General features: G+C 37.9%; 1 protein-coding gene across 1 annotated transcript in view; it reads left to right on the top strand.

Annotated features, from left to right (window-relative positions):
* Window positions 1-11,932, top strand: part of KCNH7 (potassium voltage-gated channel, subfamily H (eag-related), member 7) — a 93,427-nt gene extending 81,495 nt beyond the window's left edge. Inside the window, exons 14-17 of the mRNA XM_010160968.1 lie at window positions 409-672; window positions 5,782-5,950; window positions 9,297-9,489; window positions 10,863-11,932. Coding sequence (XP_010159270.1) covers window positions 409-672; window positions 5,782-5,950; window positions 9,297-9,489; window positions 10,863-11,129 — 893 coding nt within the window. The 3' untranslated portion in view covers window positions 11,130-11,932. The remainder of the gene's footprint in view (window positions 1-408; window positions 673-5,781; window positions 5,951-9,296; window positions 9,490-10,862) is intronic.
* Window positions 11,933-18,464: the final 6,532 nt, after the last annotated feature.

The following is an 18,464-nucleotide window of genomic DNA, read 5'->3' as shown; positions in this document are numbered from 1 at the left end:
CTGTCAAGACTGTGAGTAACTGGGGGAAGGAATGAAATAATAATTTTTTAAAACTTTGCAATATAAGGCTTCCTGAAATCTCACCCTTGCCTGGAAAAAACAGTGATTAAATAGAAGGGCTGTGTTGGATAAAACTTTTGCTGACTTGGTTGTAAGCAACTTTTTGTATAATGAGTTATGGTTTAGGGACTACAAATCCTTACTAAACACACGCAAATGTTTTCTAGGACTACAAGAAATATAAATTCCCTGTGATACAGGAATCAAAAAGGATTAAAGGAAATTTCTAATAGACAGGCTTCCTAACTGATAAAGTAATCATCTCCATCCTCAGACCAGAACAAACGAGAACACAATTTCATGAAGTGAATATTATTTCCATTTAACACAATTATTTCTATTTAACAGATTATTTCAAAGAAAATGATCAGAGTGATCCTGAACCCTCAGGGGACACCCCCAGATACTATCAATCTATTAAGAAACACTTTGAGGAGAAAAAAAGTGGATCGTCATCTTTTGTGTCCTCCATTGAAGATGAGCAAAAGCCCCTGTTCTCTGGCATAGCTGATTACCCATCTGTTACAGAGAAAACCACAGAGGTGGACTTCGAAGAAATGGCTCATGCCTCAGAAGAAATTCTTGTTGACAAAAGAAGCAGTTCTTGCAAAGGTAATTAGCTGATCTGATTTCTTTAAAGTATCAGTAGGCAACTTCTTTAGTCTGATTATCAGAAGTCATTTTCTGAATGGTTCTATTGATTGTTTACATAATATTTACTTTGGTGTTTTCTGAAAAGTTAACAAGGAAAAAAAAATTTTAGATGAAAAATTATTTCTCAAAAGGACTAATACAGTTTAATACGTTGGCTGTGGGACTGGATTACAGAATCTGCAAAAGGTTTTTCCAGGCTTTGTTAATAAATCAACTTGTAACTGAAGTGCCTTAGGAAAGTCATTTAAACAAACTTTAAAATTGCCAACTGGTACTGGATGTCACTGAGTGCCCATGGGTGAAAACTGAACTTAAAGCAGTAAAGAATTCCTCAAAGAGTGTTTGATATGCCAGAGCTGGGTGACAGTAAAAAATCCTAGATAACGAGAACTAGATAAAACTAATGATGGTTGCATGTACAGACAAAAAAAGAAAAATTGTTTCAGGTGACTAGTTTAATTCTCTGTATTGACAAGGTGCAATTAAAATTAAGTGGGGGAAAAATAAAAAAGTTAGAGCTTGAAAGAACACTATCCCATTTTGCTGCATATGTTAGTTAAAAGGTGTGCAATTGCATTACAGAGACCAAATCCTGACTTTCAGAAGTAAAACACAAGAACAAAGACTTGGCCATTCGTATATGACAAATGATCAAAAACTATTAAGCAATCTCAGTTAATTTTACATAGAGTTATATCACATAATTAAAATTACATCTAGTATACTAAAATATTAATTTTCTCAGTGATGTGAAGGGAAATTAATGAAAAGCCCCAAATTAATATACAATTTTACTACTGCTGAAAGTTCATTTGTAATCATTTCATTTGGAAGGGAAAAATTAAGTATTTATTATTTAATGCTGTTTTCCACAGTAGTTAGTTTCCATTAAGGCAATTTAACCATTTAACTATTATTCAATAAACTTTAGGCTTTTAGGCTGTAATTTAAAACAATCCTAATGATTAATCAGGCTAAACAATGTGTTTTTTACATTTTGAAGTCATGAAGTCTGTTTTCCTCAGGTTAGGGCTATATAAATCTACACGACATAAACTTGTTGCATACAGCCTGCAATTTGAAAGCTTACCTTTCCCCTACCAATAGCCAGACATGTGTCCCTGCAGCTATAGCAACGTTTTCCAAGGCAACCTATCCCAGATTTTATTTGAGCTAAATTTGGCATGTCTAAAGGTTACTTATTTTGATTAAGACCACATTTCTTTTTTCTACTTTGTAATCTAGCACTTCTGGTAATGTTTGTGAAAGATAATTACCTTTTTTGTCACTTTCATAAAAACTTCAAGGTCAATAAAATAGGATCGGTTGTGATTGATATGTTTTAAAAGCAATTCCTATTCCTGATATTAATTAGAGATTGGTTATAGCTTACCACTAAAGTAGATATAAACATAACGAAATTTTAGATAGACTCTGCTTGTATGTATGTATGTTTGTAATCCACATATAATTCTTGAATACAAATGCACTTGTATAAAGCTACCAAAATTCATTACCACTGTGACTGTTACATATTTAATTATCTTTAGTTTTGTTTTAAGTTTTGGTCATTACTGTTGATGAATGGAAAGATTATTAATAATGTATTGGATAATGTGGGCAGAATCTGCATAAACTTCTCTCTCATAATCCTGAAATGCAACTCATAACATAAAAACATACAGCTCTTTTGACAAAACTTGACAATTTTCCCATAGTTGGTAAAATATATATTGCCAAAAAAATGTGGTTTCTATTTTCATTTGGTCATTATTTGCACTGTAAGTTTGATTCTTGAATTGTTCAGGTAAACCAAGATGTACATTTATTGATTCAGTTCTCATTCTAGGATCCTTTAAGACCTGGAAGAACATAGTTTGTTATAAAGTTGTAACTGCTGTTGGGCTTTTCTGGTGATACTTGTATATGTGGAAGTACCTGAAAAGATGCTTTGAACAGTACAATACCGTATCTTATAGTGTATGAAACTATTTTATAATTTGCATGACTGTTCTTTGTCACAAATTCTATGTTTATTGTAATAGTCTACATATTCTGGGACAAAAACCAGCTGTGATTTCCCTGGTATAATCCATGGCACTGACAAATGCATGATTCTATTAAATTATTTATTATGTAAAACAATCAGCAACTTGGCTTTCACAGGACGTTAAAAAGCAATTAAATGTACATCCTATATTTTTAGTTTCTACTCCTGAAATTCACTTCTAAAAAGTAAATCCACTGGATTTACAACATCCTTCTTTCCCTCTGTTGGTTTAAGTGGCTGAGAAGCTGAACAGGTTTCTGTGTAGCCAAGATCAAATCTCTTTCCTCTTCCTTATGCTCAGTGCATCAAATCAGTTATAGGTCATGTCACATGAAATTCAAACACTCTCTACAGCTCTAGGAAACCTTCTACCACCTGCTAACCGAAGATCAGACAACGCTGTAAGCACCTTTCTCTGACAAAAAAGAGAGACACAAGTCTCCTCCTTCACGTAGTGAAGAGTCACATAGTGAGAGCTCCCCTTCCTGGCTAAGTCTGCCTGAAATACTAAATCTGAGCAGGATGCTTTTTTTTTTTTAAAAAAATAAGTTCTTTACTTACAGCGACACTCCTCAAAGATGTGTTTGAAAAGGATTAGCTAATAGCATTTGAACAAATCTCTCACTTGTCACCCACAATTCATTTTTTTCTCTTTTCTTTGAAACACGGCTCTGGCTGCTCTGGTTGCTTAGAAAAATTTCACAAGTGTGAAATGAATGCAACCTATGCTGAGTTATCAGCATGCAGTGCCAAGAGAAGTGTTAGGAGAAGCTCTGAGCAAACCTTTCAGGGACTACCAAGGGATGTGGGATTCAAATCCAACTGCTCAAACAGAGGCTGATGCTTTCTAAGCAGTCAAGGGTTTTGTCCAGATGTATGTTAAAGCAGCAGCCTGAGCGTAGTAAGAATTTCTAATATATTCTGTAACTTCATGTAGTTAAATAATTACAAATAGAACTCTAATGGGGGTTCTACTGAACATGTGTTGAAGTTTTAACAGCCTTTTTTAATACAGCAGAGGAGAATCTGAGTGGTATTAAGCAATTTTTGACAACAGATTCACTCAAAGTAACAACGGCTTGAGGCGGGGGGGGATAGATACAGAAAAAGCCCTGTTCATCCTAAATACGTCACCCATAGTCTCTACAAAGCTTACAGCAAGATCTTCAGTCTCTGCCAGATAAGGGTATTTGCAACAAATATATCCTGTGATAAATTATTTGCAACCTTCCACCAGCTTGATGAAAAGAGAAACAGCCTATTCTACCAGGAATGTAAACTAATTAATAAATGCACAGAGGTGTAAATTAAGTAAATTGAAAGAGGAAGGAGAAATAGCTCAGAGCAGAAATCCAAGCAAAAGGAAGGAGTGTCCTTAGTTCTGTTTGGGTGGTAAGGTGCAGTGTTTGATCACAGAGATCCAAAAACTGGGGAGGACAAAGGGGATGGACTGTGGGCACAGCAGGTACAGGGTGGGGCCTGGAGTAGTCATCATCATTTTTTTACAGAGAGCTGGAGATAAAGAAATAAATATAAATCATAGAATCATAGAATGGTTAGGGTTGGAAGGGACCTTAAAGACCATCTAGTTCCAACCCCCCTGCCATGGGCAGGGACACCTTCCACTAGACCAGGTTGCTCAAAGCCTCATCCAGCCTGGCCTTGAAGACATCCAGGGATGGGGCATCCACAGCTTCTCTGGACAACCTGTGCCAGTGCCTCTCCACCCTCTCTGTGAAGAATTTCTTCCTGATATCTCATCTAAACCTCCCTGATTTCAATTTGTACCCATTACCCCTTGTCCTATCACTACAGGCCCTTGTAAAAATGTCTCAAAGAGTAAGTTTTTTATACTTTGTATATTGCACATACAATATAGAAGGATTAGAAGGGGAAATAAATTCAGCAAGCTCGCTGAAACTCTAAAGCACAATCATAATTATGCAATTGGGCTTTTTTTAGCTTGAAATAATTTTCTCTATCATAATCCAACCTCTATCTTAATCCAAAATTCTACCTGTAGTTCAAATAGGAAAAAAGGAAAAAAAAAAATTATTATTTACTATGAAGCTTCATTTAATATTAAAGTGATCTCTGACTGACCTAGCAACGCTAAATATTTCATTATTTTAGAATTCACAAATTATTAAACAAAATGAACTGGCACCTTTCACCCCACAGTACTGTAAGACCCTCTGAGACATGTTTTACACTATGATGTAGTGGTTGGGTTGGAGACTCGTGATGCTAAACATCAATGAAAATTAATTTCCCTTTTGAAAATAATAACCAGTATACACTTTGCAAGCAGAATTAGTTGCATTAAATGACCTCTGTCTCAGAGAGAGCAGAGTGACCTTCACCAGCCTTGTTAAGACAAGCACTGTTCCAGTTATTGGTGAGAAAGGCAGCTGGCTGAGGTCTGTCAACTTTGACTGGAGGGTGCATTCCAATGCGCTGTAAGGGGTGCCCAGTGCTCCAAATGCAGTGCTGCAAGTCCTCTTTTACACCAAAAAGCTAAGCAGTGAATACACTCCAACAGCACACTCGGGGGCAAGAGAAGAGGTTTTAGCCAGGTCTCTAAAACACACAATCAAAGACATTCAGGTATGTCATTTAATGCAACTAGATTAGAACAAATATTTCTAATTTCAGTGAATAATGAATTTCCTAGAAAATTAATATAAGTAAATAAAACTAAAGGAATAGGAGCCATTCAGTGGCAAAACTCAGATTATGCTGACTAGACAAAGAAACTATGCTTGTTTATCTACAGCTTCAAAATGTTAACATGTTGCTATTAGGTTAGAATTTCATAATTTTGGGATGTAACCAGTTTTATCTTTCCTTAAATCATAGTAAGGAACAAAGAGAGTTCTTCAGGCAGTGTGCCAGCATACCAATTTGCCTTTCAAGGTTTTGAGAAACACTAGTACGTGGGATGCTTGAGGGGTGCCAACCCCTCTCCAGCAGCGTAGTTATGAAACTACACTCTTACATGGTTTGTTTTTCATCAGATATCACTGATAAAAGAGACTGGGAGCAGGAGAACATCCAAGAGTACCAGGACTCCCCAACTCAGTCAGCGTTACACCATGTTACATGGGGCATCTGTGAAACTGAGAGTGACTTTATATATGGGGAAGTGGAGAATCGATTAGATTTACTTCAAGAACAACTCAACAGGTAAAAACAGAGATATCACACACACACACACACACCCCAAAAAAAAGTGTGAAAGAGTACATAATACAACTTACATTAATGATGCTTCAGGAGGAATTAATCTGTGCAGGAAGTTTCCAAAAGCATTTAGATCTTCAGAAACTCAAAAGTACAAAAATAAACCTCATAGGAATATCACTTTGTTGTCTATATGTATTCTGAGGAGCCTAAATAGCACCTAAATTCGGTCTTCCAGATTCTTGGAAAAACCTATTCTGGGAAGGCTGGGGACAAGATTTTTAATTCATTGCCAGAATATTGATGTCACTTACATCTAGGTACCCACATTAATTACTTGGAATTGCCTTGCAGAAAAGCCTTTCTCCTCAATTAGCTGTTTAGGAGATCAACTTTTTAATGAAGAAGCTGTAGTGACACACCTAACCTTGTTAAATTTAAATCTCACCTCACTCACAATTCCGTTGCCTTAACAATGATTCCTAGACATTTACATGTCCACAAAACTGCAGTGTTAGTATCTTCAGTATCCAAAGTACTTTTCCTTTCCTGGACACCCAAAGTAAAACATCTGCCTCTTTTTAAAAAGACAAATTCCCTTTTTGATGCATTAACTTACTTTGCAACTATCTCTATAATAATTAAGACATGGGAGTATGCAAAGGCAAAATACTTATATATGTTACAACAGTAAACAGACGCTTTCTCTGTCAGAATCCATTATTACCTTTGCTTAATAAAATGTCTCTTCCTTCTCTCTTTTGCTCTTTGATACACTACCCTGCTGGCATCTAAGCAGCATAGCTTATAGCATCTTAAAAACATGGTTACAAAATTTTGATCCATCATACACTATAATTTACCATGTAATTTCACTTAATTTTAAATTGCCCTATGCTCAGGTCTGTGGCTTTTTTATTATTTTCACTCTGCAATTCCACTACTTACAATATTTTTCCATGACAAATACTATGACACGCATTCAGCCCTAATTATACTTTATTAGCTCTTCATTGGCATTTTGTGCTGTATATTTTAGCAATCAGTTTAAAGACAGGTTAACTGCACACTGCTTGCCTCATCTACCATAAGCCAATCAGACCATAGCATTTTTCATTTCTGAATACTATATAGTATATTAAAAAGACATTTTTAACATGTAAACCTAAACTGCCATTATTTCTAATTGGAGTAAAGTCAAGTAATCTAAGTAACTGTAAATGTGACATAACTGAAGAGCTGCATGTTCCCCACCACAATGTGTAGTCTTTCACTTTTACATTGCTTTTTCTGAAACCTCATGAAACTGAAGTTATGTCTCAAATTTACCTATAGTTTTATCAAATTCTTATGCAAGTTCTCAGTAATTTGTGTGAGAAAATATCATCGCTGATGACAAATTAAGGTTTAAATTATTATGGATTTTGTTAAATAATTTTATTCTTTAACTCTTCTTATGTTCTTAAAGCTTTCCGTGCTTTCAGGATTTGGGGCCTTTCTGAATCTAAAAGATAGTATTCTATCCTGCTTATGTCAGATCTGACCTCCTGGACTGAAAAGCAGGGTCACTTCTTTCTGACCTTTTCCATGCCAAGTTAGAGCCCTGGCATAACTCAAATTATTAAATGGATATAGAAGGCTGGAAAGCCATAGTACAAGTAAGATGTCCCTAGAGCTCTCTCTGCTTCTCCTCTTTAAGCAATTGGAATTTCAGGGAGGCTATGGGTCAAGCATCTAAGGTTCTCCTGTTTGTTCATTCTTGGGTGGCATGACATGGACCTGTTTTAAATTTTGGATAAAGGACGAAGAAGCTATATATGGAATGATGATGAATAAAGACTACCAGAGGTACTCTCTGAAGTACTGGGAAACTCCCATCAAGTGCTGACACAGTAGGAAGGGAAAATTTTAGAGGTAATTCAAAGCCAAAGGCAATAGTTGATGCAAGTCCTCCAATGTTAAATCCCTTTTATTCAGTGCAATGTTTAGGCCTAAGTTTAGCAGACGGAAGCTCTCTGGATGGTGGCATGCTGCTGCTGCTGCAGTATTTTTCCCTGTGGCATCAGCATCATGCTTGTGTGAGGTATGCACATTTGCAAGTATCAAAGAACCCAAGGGAGCTGAACAGGAGGGCAAGTAGGGCATGATTGACAGTAACCTCCAGGTTTGGGCCTTTCGTTATGATAGCTCATGCCACAAAACCAGCTTCTCCCAATAAAGGAAGAAACAACATCCTAAATATCCTTTGGGCATACTTTTTTGATTAATTTCATAGATGCTTTTATAAATAAATGACACAGGTAATGGACAGCTCCAACATGAACAAAAATAACATCAAACAGTGAAGCACCTGGTGCAAGCAAAAATATGTCAGCACAGGATCAATTCTGCTGCTGTAGGGAGCCCAAGTAGTAACGCTCACAACATTAAAGGCTGCTGACAAAGATTTGTGTGCTCTGTCAGAAGAGGACTAGCAATACAGAAGGCTGTATGTATTAGAGTCTGCCATAGTCCGTTGTGCAGCCTTCCAACAGCTAGGGAGGCACCACAGGCATTACCTATTGCTGAGCTTGTCACAGATCTTGGCAAGACCATTTGAGAATCATTTCAGTGCTATGGAATTGTAAGTATGAACAACATAAGCTGCTCAAGTGTTTCAGAAGTCAAATGCAAATTTATGAAAAGGCGGGGGGGAGGGGAAAGAAAAAAAAATCCAAGACCAGAAGAAAACCTACTAAATTCGAACATCAGAAATGTTGACATTAATTGAATTCTGAATAAATTTTCACAGTAAAGAGGCTTGGGCTGTTGGTATTTTAATGATCTTGAAAGCATCTTTCATTTTCTGACTGTGGAAAAACACAAATGTGGTTTTCTCCTTATTTCAGTGCATTTTATTAGCATTGGGAATGTCAGAATTAATTGTCAGATGCGTCAGAATTAATTGTCAGATGCATCAGAAAAAGTGTCCCATCCTCAGGCAGTACAAATCAATCCAGTTAGAATGAAGAGAGTAAATTTATTCCAGTTAATTTCAACCAAAGACCTGGTCCCTCATGTTACTTTTTGTTGCAACCTTAGGGACAGTAATTCATTCATTCTTAAAGGAGCAAAAAGATCAGAGGCAAGCATACAGACATGCTCTGCAAAGCAAAGGGAGACCCAGCAAGCTTTGGAAGGGCTCAGTACTCCCTCTTCTGTTCTTTCCTACTTAAGACATGGTCATGCCATAACAAGCAATAGTTTGTTTTATTAATAAACTTCAGATCCCTCTTGAATGCGTCTGTAACCAGCGCGTTAAAATATAACTATCCCTGACCATGAGTTAACTGATTTTGTGTTACTCTAGGCTTGAATCCCAAATGACTGCTGATATCCAAACCATCCTGCAGCTTCTGCAAAGGCAGTCAACGCTCATTCCACCTGCCTATAGCATGGTGACTGCAGGTGCAGATTATCAACAGCCAGCAATCCGGGTGATAAAAAAGCTTCAACCCGCAGCATCAATTAAAACAGACAGAAGTTTCAGTCCTTCATCTCAGGTATGTACATGTCCAATAAGATCAAAAGAGGTTTGCTCATCTTTTTAGCTGATGATGGAAGAAACGCATGCCAATCGATGTGCTTCTTCACTAGTTTAACTAATATGAAATTATTATTTTGACCTAGCACCTCCACAGTGGGCTTCAGACACCACCGTTTCAGAGGCCACATTTTCTGTGAGGGTTGTAGAGACGCATACAGTGATACTATAATCAGACTTAATTATCATGCTCTTCACAAAAGTTAGCAGAAATGGCAAATACTAGACACAGCTGTAAAAACGATTCCCTAGCATGACACCTGCCTCCATGAGTGCATCTGCCATAGATCCCTGGCATGAAACCCTGAGAAGCACCATGACCATGTTTTCCTCAAGGCACAGACCAGACCAGTCCAGCTAATGCAGAATGGTGGTTATACACAGAGGGAAGTAGGAGGGGTAAAACCATTTGTATGTCCAGTCCCTGACCACGGCTGGAAATATGAACGTACACAGCTGTGACATACCTGCATTTCCCAGTCCATGTTTTCTACCCCAGTTCTGTTCAGGCAAAATTTGATGAATTTCCGATTTTTGGGGGGATTTCTGGAGTTAACAGCTTGGGCAGAAAAGTGGCATATTGTTCCCAAAAGGCTGCTGCATGTCTAGGAATCCCAAACCAGCCACGTAGCATACAATTAGTAAATCCAGTGTGCTTGGCTGTGACAGGTTCCTCGTGTGTATGCTGGAAGACAGATGGGCACTGTAAGTCCAATGCATCCAGAAGGCACCAGTTTGCATGCATGAAGATTATTAGGGCAGCAAATGCGCAGCAGTAGTTTCAGAAGTATAAACCCACAGAGCATATACCTGCACAAAATGTATGCACACACCTCTGTCTGAACAGAAATATGGCCACCCTCTGCAAACATCAGCAGGTGCACCGCACGCTTCACACAAGTTCTGAGTTTAAAAGTGAAGGAGAACTGAGTGCTGAGACTGGAATCTAAATGGTTATAGTGTTCTAAATGATGCAATTCCAGAGTTATGCTCTGAAACAAAACTGCAAAGTCAAGAATGCTGAAATCCATACTCAGATTGAGTCTCAAGAATATTCAGTCCTTGAGAAAGGGCTGTTCATATGAGTATCTTGAGATCATATGAGCAAGTCTGAGGACAGTTCAAGATAGCCAGGCTTCTACAATTAATCAACAGAATTGCATTCAATTACGTTGAATCAAATGCAGTGTCATGTAAACTATTTCAGTACACTGCTTAATTTTCAAACATAGTTTTCCAGCAACCATCTGAGTGTGCTAATTCTGAGCAGAGCAAGAGCCTAGAAGAGTCCGATTTAATTATTACCATCTTGTTTCTTCTCCTCCCTTCCAGTGTCCTGAATTTCTAGACCTTGAAAAATCCAAACTTAAATCCAAAGAATCCCTCTCAAGTGGAGTGCATCTTAACACAGCCTCAGAAGACAACCTGGCTTCTTTTTTAGATCAAGAACATGACCGGTCTGTAGAGTCTCCCCCACAGCATTGTAAAACTTATCTCCAGCCAATTAGGCATCCTTCCTTGCCAGAATCTTCACTAAGCACTGTAGGAATCTTGAGTCTTCATAGGCATGTTTCTGATCCTGGTCTTCCTGGGAAATAATACTTTTGTACTATTACTTCACATAAAAATGTAAGTGCTTTTAATGGCTTTTTTTCCTTTTTTTTGTATTTAAATCCTCTATACTTGACTCAGGGTCTACAAGGAATATACCATTATATGCAAAAGTACTGTATATTTTCCTAAATCTGAAGCTTGTAAGGTAAAGTTGGGCAGTTCTGATGTAAATATATATATGTACACACACTAACTGTATGTTCCAAATGTAAAACTGCCAGCATTCTCAAGGCACCTTATATTTTTATTTTTTTTAAATAACATGCATGTTCTGAAATTACAGTTTACGTTGCATGGAGATTACCATTTACTGCTGTCATGGAAATAGTATTTTATTGTGGATATGTCTTCAGAGCAAATAGGAGACCAATAACATAGAAAAAATTCCTACCTGACCAAGTTAAATTCAAGTAAAATCTTTTTCTAGCTCACTTTTGAATCTGATTTCTCTCTCTTGTAGTGAGCTTTGTACAATAAATCACAATGATTCTGAATCTAGAGAAAGAATAAGGTAGCCAAGTCTTCTGGGTTTGAAACAATTAGGACAGAGTAACCAACCTTCTTCCAAACCTATTGAAGTAGAGCAGTATTTTAAGAGACAGGAAAACTCTGCCACGTGCTGGAAAGTATCACCATAGGTCACATCCACAAAACTGCATTAATTGAATAATTTCTTTCCACTACTACTTTTTTTTAAAAAATCCATCCTAGAAGTTAGCTGTCATGAGCAGGCAGGTACTCTTCATCTGTCACACAAACATAATCAAATGCAATAAATCTAATTTCTATATAATGCAGAAGACTGTGTTCCTTTTGTTCAATACAAATCATTAACAATCTGTTTAATTAAAAGATACTTTACACATTTTTGTTTTATAATTATTAGGGTGGTTGTTTGCAGTTACCTGTTTTTACTGACTGGCCCCTCTACAATGAACCTAGATAGGGTACAGACGTATGTGGACATACACATACACCAGCACACATTCCTCTACGTGTGCATGTATGTATTTTATATATGTACATATGTGTGTACGTATGTGTGTATGTACTCATATATATTCATATACACACATACACACAAGTGTGTGTATATACCTACACTTACATGTAGGAGTATAGATAGAGCTATATATATGTATATATGTAAAATCACTTTCAGGAACAATTGTAAACTTTCTTATTACAAAACAAGTAAGCTTAGCTTGTGTCCAAAGCCGACTACATTAGAATAAAATGATTTAAGGTCCGTAGGCTTTAAATACAGTATGTACTGTATATGCATAATGCTTTGTGAATACTTAGATTTAATTTTATTAAAATATTATTCTGCTTCAAACGTTGTGTTTATTTTAGAAGGGACTGACCTTTTTACTACTGTTTTTAAATATTCAAAAATATTCACATCATTTTCTAATCTTAAAGCTTTAATGTGAAATTCCTGTAGGAAGAGAACTGGTTTCAGAAAAGCGTGTAACCCAGTTAGTGGGGGAGCAGCTAGATTTTAACTAAAGCCAAATTAAACCCTCTGTTCTAAACCAATGCTACAGAGTAATGCAATAGTGGCCAGCCCTCACACTGATAGAGACATGTATTATATCTTTGGGTCAGAATGACACCGAACATGTTCAGTCATTCACAGCTGGTAGATAAACCCAAGGTGGCTGAATCCTCTCTCACTTAAAGTTAGTGTGCGTGTTGAGCTAGGGCCTGCATTATCTTTGCATTTAAAGACACAAAAATGAATTATCAGAGTCACTTTTCAGTGAAAAGAGAAACCAACCCTTCCCACACGAGAGCAAATCTCTGCCTCACACCACTCTTGATTGTTGAAAGGTCCAAATGCTGCAACGTGCTGACTGCTCTTACTTCTACGAGGACAGGAGGTCTGCACTGCTTAGTGCCTTGCAGGGTTAGATCCTAGGTGACAGCATCATTGGGCCAGTCAGAATCTCTGCCTGCGTATACTCCATTGAAACAGGAGTACTCAATAGCAAAAGTGAAATTGCTTCTGCTTCTCTTTTTTAAATAGCAAGTGTTAACAACTTCTGCTCTATCTCAATCTAGTAACTAATATTAATGTCTGTTACAAAGAACAAGCTAGCACATTTTCTAAAAAAGTAGTTGTGGTCATGCTACATTTAAAACAGTCTGGTATAAATTAAAAATAAAACAAATCGAAAAAGCAAATGGATGAGCATTGCTTTACAAAATGCCTTTTGTCCAATTTCATCACTTGGTATTTCACATTAATGCAAAGAGACTGAGCAAAACAGGTGGACTGGGGAAAAGGAGAAGTGGCAGTTTTAATTAATCCAAGTGAAGGAAAAGCTTCATCCCTTGCCCCTTTTCTTGGCTCAAAGAGGCTTTGTTCCTTCCCTTTGTCTGCATTTATCAAGAAGAAAAATCTCAAATGGGGGCAAGTAAGGGAGACTCTGCCAAGTTATGGAGATTCTAAGCTCCCTACACATCTGCCAATGAATGAAGAAACAAAACATGGAAGATGACAACTTGGATGGCAGTACTCTAGCTGCCCCTTCCCCGCCAAAGAAATATCTGCCTTCTCAGATACCTTCTTTCCTTGTTGAGGTAAAGTGAAGCACATGAAGACCCACTGCTTCAACTTTTTTTCTTCCAGAGACAGGTACAAAACATTGGGTTTGGAAACGTGTTAATTTTCTAAACAGCAAAAATTGTCTCTTGTTTTGTTACGGGCTTGGGATTTTTTTTTTTTTCTTCCTGGGCAGGGTTCCCTTTAAGCTCAGCGTTTCTGACTTGATAGAAAGCGGGCTGTGTTACCCAAATCAAGCTGGGAATAATAACCACACATCACAATACACAGCTGTAACACATCCATAGAGGCTTTCAGGACTTTAGGAGAAAAGTTTTGGTCTTGCTTGAGCTTAGAAACACTCAGATATTTACATTTAAAACCTGTGGTTAAAAATATGTATAAATTATAACTTGTAGATACACAGAAGTATCCTGAAAATTCAAGAACAGCCAGTGTAGCTGCAGCATCAAAGTAACTGGGACAACCACTCCAAACGTGAGAGGTGTTAACCCCCAAAATTGAAAGCTGCTGCTTCCAACAAATCTCACTGCTTCCAGCTAATGGCAAAGCTACTGTAATCTGTTTTCGTCGACTGTCTTAACTTCATCTATGGACACCCCAAGGATGATTCACACTTTCTAGTCCATTTAAGGTTAAAAAAAAAGCCTGTATAGTTTAACTGACATCAAATGTGGATGCATGAAGCAGAAAAATCTGTTTGGCTCGATGCAACCAGCTTTTTAGGTTTTTTCATTCAGACAGGCTTTTAGAACAGGGTGATCCTATTCTTTAGAATTCTTTCAACCTACATGGAACCAAGCCATTAAAAAAGGAAAACGTAGGACGTCCACAAAAGCTCAAGGATAAGCCTCACAGCCAGAAACCGACAGTAGAAACCAAAATCAGTATCGTTTAACATCCCAATCTTGAAGACCTGAGACAAACCTAATGGAAGACAGCTGCAAACCAAACACTGGGGTTTACCTCCGTTTTGAAACCTCTACTCGCCCGGTATTTCCAAGAATGAGAACGTGGTGGCTCAGCACATGGAGACACCTGAACTCACACCGTGGGTTTTACATTCAAGGAGGCAGCTGGCAGCAGCCAACCACCCGTCTTCAGATCTGATTCTCAGTTTAATCTTCTCTTTTACCAAGTCTGACATTTTTGAGGCTCAGCATCCATAGCACTGGGCTCCTCCGCAGGCTACCTGTTCCCTGCCCTACATCTGTTGTGAATAATGAACTTTGCTTGTAGGGAACTGCTGCCAAATTAGCCTCGTGCTACCCTTGGTCAAGTCCAGACTGACTCCATTCAAGTCAAAGAGAAAGCTGCCCTCCACTTCTTGGCAAACAGAGGCTCCAGGTTCAGTGGGAGTTAACAACGGCCACTAACCCGGTGCCTATATTCACAAACAGGAGCAACTAAAAAGTGAATGGAAATGGGTCTGATTAGCCAAGGTCTGTGTGCTGAAGTGACTGGTTTGTTTTGTATTTGTGGTTTTTTTTCCCATTTTGTTTTTAACCTATAATTAGCAATACATTATTCAAACTAACACCCTTACCTGCAGCTGCTCCAAACGGTTGCCATCGTGCATTTAACGAAGTGTGCAGAGATGGGTGTTTGGGGTTTATTCCCCACCCCTCCATTTTGGACACAAACAAAAACTGCAACCTTGATACTCGCTACCAGTTTACTCTTACCTCATTATACAGGGGGGTGCATTTGTTTCATCTGTAGCATCTAGCTGCCACTTTCAAATTTAACATCAAGTTTTTTATGAAAACACTGGTAAATTGTAAAATGGATTCGGATTGGAGACAGGCTTGGTGTGCAGCCATTGGCGTAGCTTCAACAGCTGTCCAGGCACAGAATTAATTTTTAAGTAATTAATTTTTAAGCTTCTTACTTACTTAGAATAAAAAGAGCATGCAGAAGGTGCTTTAACATGGTTACTCTGAACCTAAAAGTTCCTTCAGTTTTATTAGGAATGATATGTACTTAGATCCTACAGTGGCCCCCGTGTCACTTATATACTACATCTACTCTATACACCACTTTTTTCCTAGACTTGAAAAAGTGTATACTGTAAGTTAAGCTCAGTGGGAGAAAAAAACCAAACGAGAGCCACAGAACAGACCACACACAAAAACTAAGCCAACACCGGGTTTTACCAATGATACTAAAGGAGCACGTCCCAGAGCTTGTATCGCATGAAGGCGTCACCATGGCAAGCTGACTTTTTCTCACTGTACTTCTCTGTGCGTAGTGGACAGAACTGCATCCTCAGTGAAGAAACATTTTTCTTCATCTAGCTACTTGGGGGGTTTTAATGCCCACTTGGGAAGTTCCTTGATTATTAATGAATGCAGAATATGGCTATTCTCTTCAGAATGGAAATTAGATGGACCAAATTAAAGCCTCCCACAGGAGGCATTTGCTCCTTTTATGCATTATTTACAATTTCTATGCTGAAACTTTATGATACTGTAAAGTTGGAAATGCTAAGAAAGTTCTGAAAGCTTCGTCTAGACAAGGACTTCACAGCGATGAGCTGTAGCAAACCCTGTTTGTATAACAGGCTTTTGTATAATGCAGTTAATGTAAGTGGTTATTTTGCTTTCAGAAAAGATCTCCTGGAAAACTGTTTACTGTACAAATAAAAGCACTTGTACACTGAGCATATATTCAGTATTTTTATCACCATGAAAACTTATTTGCAAGAAACCTAAACATGCACAAATAAATGTAATGCACTTATTTCAGTCATAAGCAACAGAGTGTGAACATTTCATTTGTGACTGACTTGAGTTTAGTTATTATAATGCAAACACCACTAGCAGGGATCCAGAAAGGTTTAATATATCTCTGTATCAAAACAATTGAGGAAAAAAGTGGTAATTACATTTAGTACGCTGATAACACCATGGGAACAAACATAAAAGCAGAGGATTACAGAGGACACCACTCATTGGCTTGAAGCTTACGGAACGCAGAAGAGAAACACAAAGTTAGACCCTTTTCAGAAAACTATGCACACAGCAATCTCCCTGCACCGTACTGACCTCCACCCCATACGCAGAACTGGAAGTTAAATCTACCTCCACTCCCCATAACTTCACAACTGAGGGATTAAAAAAAAATCTAAGATAACTACTAGTTACAAAATCAGGGTAATAAAGCTAATTGCTATCCATTGAGAACATTTTCAGTTTTTAATGGAATCCACTGACCTCGTTTCTCCATCTGAGACAGTATGCCACTATTAATAAAAAAGAAAGACCCGCATGTAGCATTTAGGGTATCCGGCATTTTATTTGTGTCAGCAAGCTACCCCTTTATAAGACATGGCCTATTATGTATGACCATAAGCACTTTTCATTAAGCTTTTGAGCTTAACTCCGAAATTTCCTTGTCTAGAGGTATACATGTAGGGATAAAAAAAGCCATGCTTCTAAGCATGGGACAATGCAAAAAAATATTTCCTGCTGTGAATCGTGCACTTAAAACCAGAAGTGTTCATTCAAAGCTCATTGCCTTATCAAGCAGGAAGATGAAAATCTCTGCCAGAGCTTCCATCCACAGCAGTTCTCCTGAACATGAACTCTGCCAGGCTGGTGATCCTCTTTTCCTCCAGCAGTTGAGCACTCAGAATGCCGCGGTGCACTGCAAGAACTAGAAGAGGAAGTAATGGCAAGTCGCTGTTTAGAGATTTTGGAAGTGTGACACGTACAGATACACTGACCACCAGTGAGATTCCAAAGGAACGGCCTCCTTCCATCCTGACAGCTGGAGGGACGCACACGTTTAAACACCAGAAATAACTTACCGACCATGTGAGAAGGGTTCACAAAACTTATGAAGAGAGAGTCGAGGCTGGTTCTGCTTTTGGATTTTCAGCAACAAAACTGATTCCTCAGTCTCGTTTCATAGTATTAATTAGAGCATGTCCAAAAATTAGCCAGCTGAACAGCTTACGTCTTGCTACCTACATTTGGCCAGTAACTTCCACAGTCTACTGTGGTGATCCAGCAATTGCTTCCCATAGCAATAGAGCAGTTACAGGACTAACAAGCAGGCCTGTTCACAGTAGCAGTCAGCAGCAGAATGGAAGAGCAACTGAAGAATTACGCTTCCAATATTAAGATAAAAACTGAATTATATGATAATACTAAGATACATTATTTTCACAGGTATTTTGATGATTTCATTACAGTTGCACGCAGTGAGTTAAACACACCATCAGGAATGATGAGCATACCTTTATTTTAATTTTCCTTTCAAAAACTGCAATTTTCATGGAAGCTCCAATTTCTAATGCTCATAGTGCTGCTGGTCAGTTTAATATGAATTAAGCCACTCTGTGAAATTGCAAAGTGCAAGACATGCAAATCAATTAAAGCAGTTATACAAATAATACACCTCCATAAACAGTATATACACCCCTTTATAAATGCTCAAACAAAACCAGCATTAAAAGTTATCAGTTTAGAGAATTTAAAATTCACGTTTCTCATAATCAGCAACAGGTTCAAAGCGACACGAAGATTCCACTGAAGTCTCCATCCTGTAGAACAAATGCACATTTCGCACAGTTGACAATTCACATTTAACTTGCAAAAAATATCAATGATTTTTAATGCATTAGATTACCTGTAGTGATGTCTAAAATCTTCCTACATTCTTAAATAGTCACTGTAGGAGAAGAGCAACTGATCTAAGCTGGAAGCAGCAAGGAGAATTCTCCGATTAAAGCATATCAGTGT

Source organism: Eurypyga helias, unplaced genomic scaffold, assembly GCF_000690775.1.
Source record: "Eurypyga helias isolate BGI_N326 unplaced genomic scaffold, ASM69077v1 scaffold401, whole genome shotgun sequence".
NCBI lineage: Eukaryota > Metazoa > Chordata > Aves > Eurypygiformes > Eurypygidae > Eurypyga > Eurypyga helias.
This window is presented reverse-complemented; position numbering and strand designations above follow the sequence as displayed.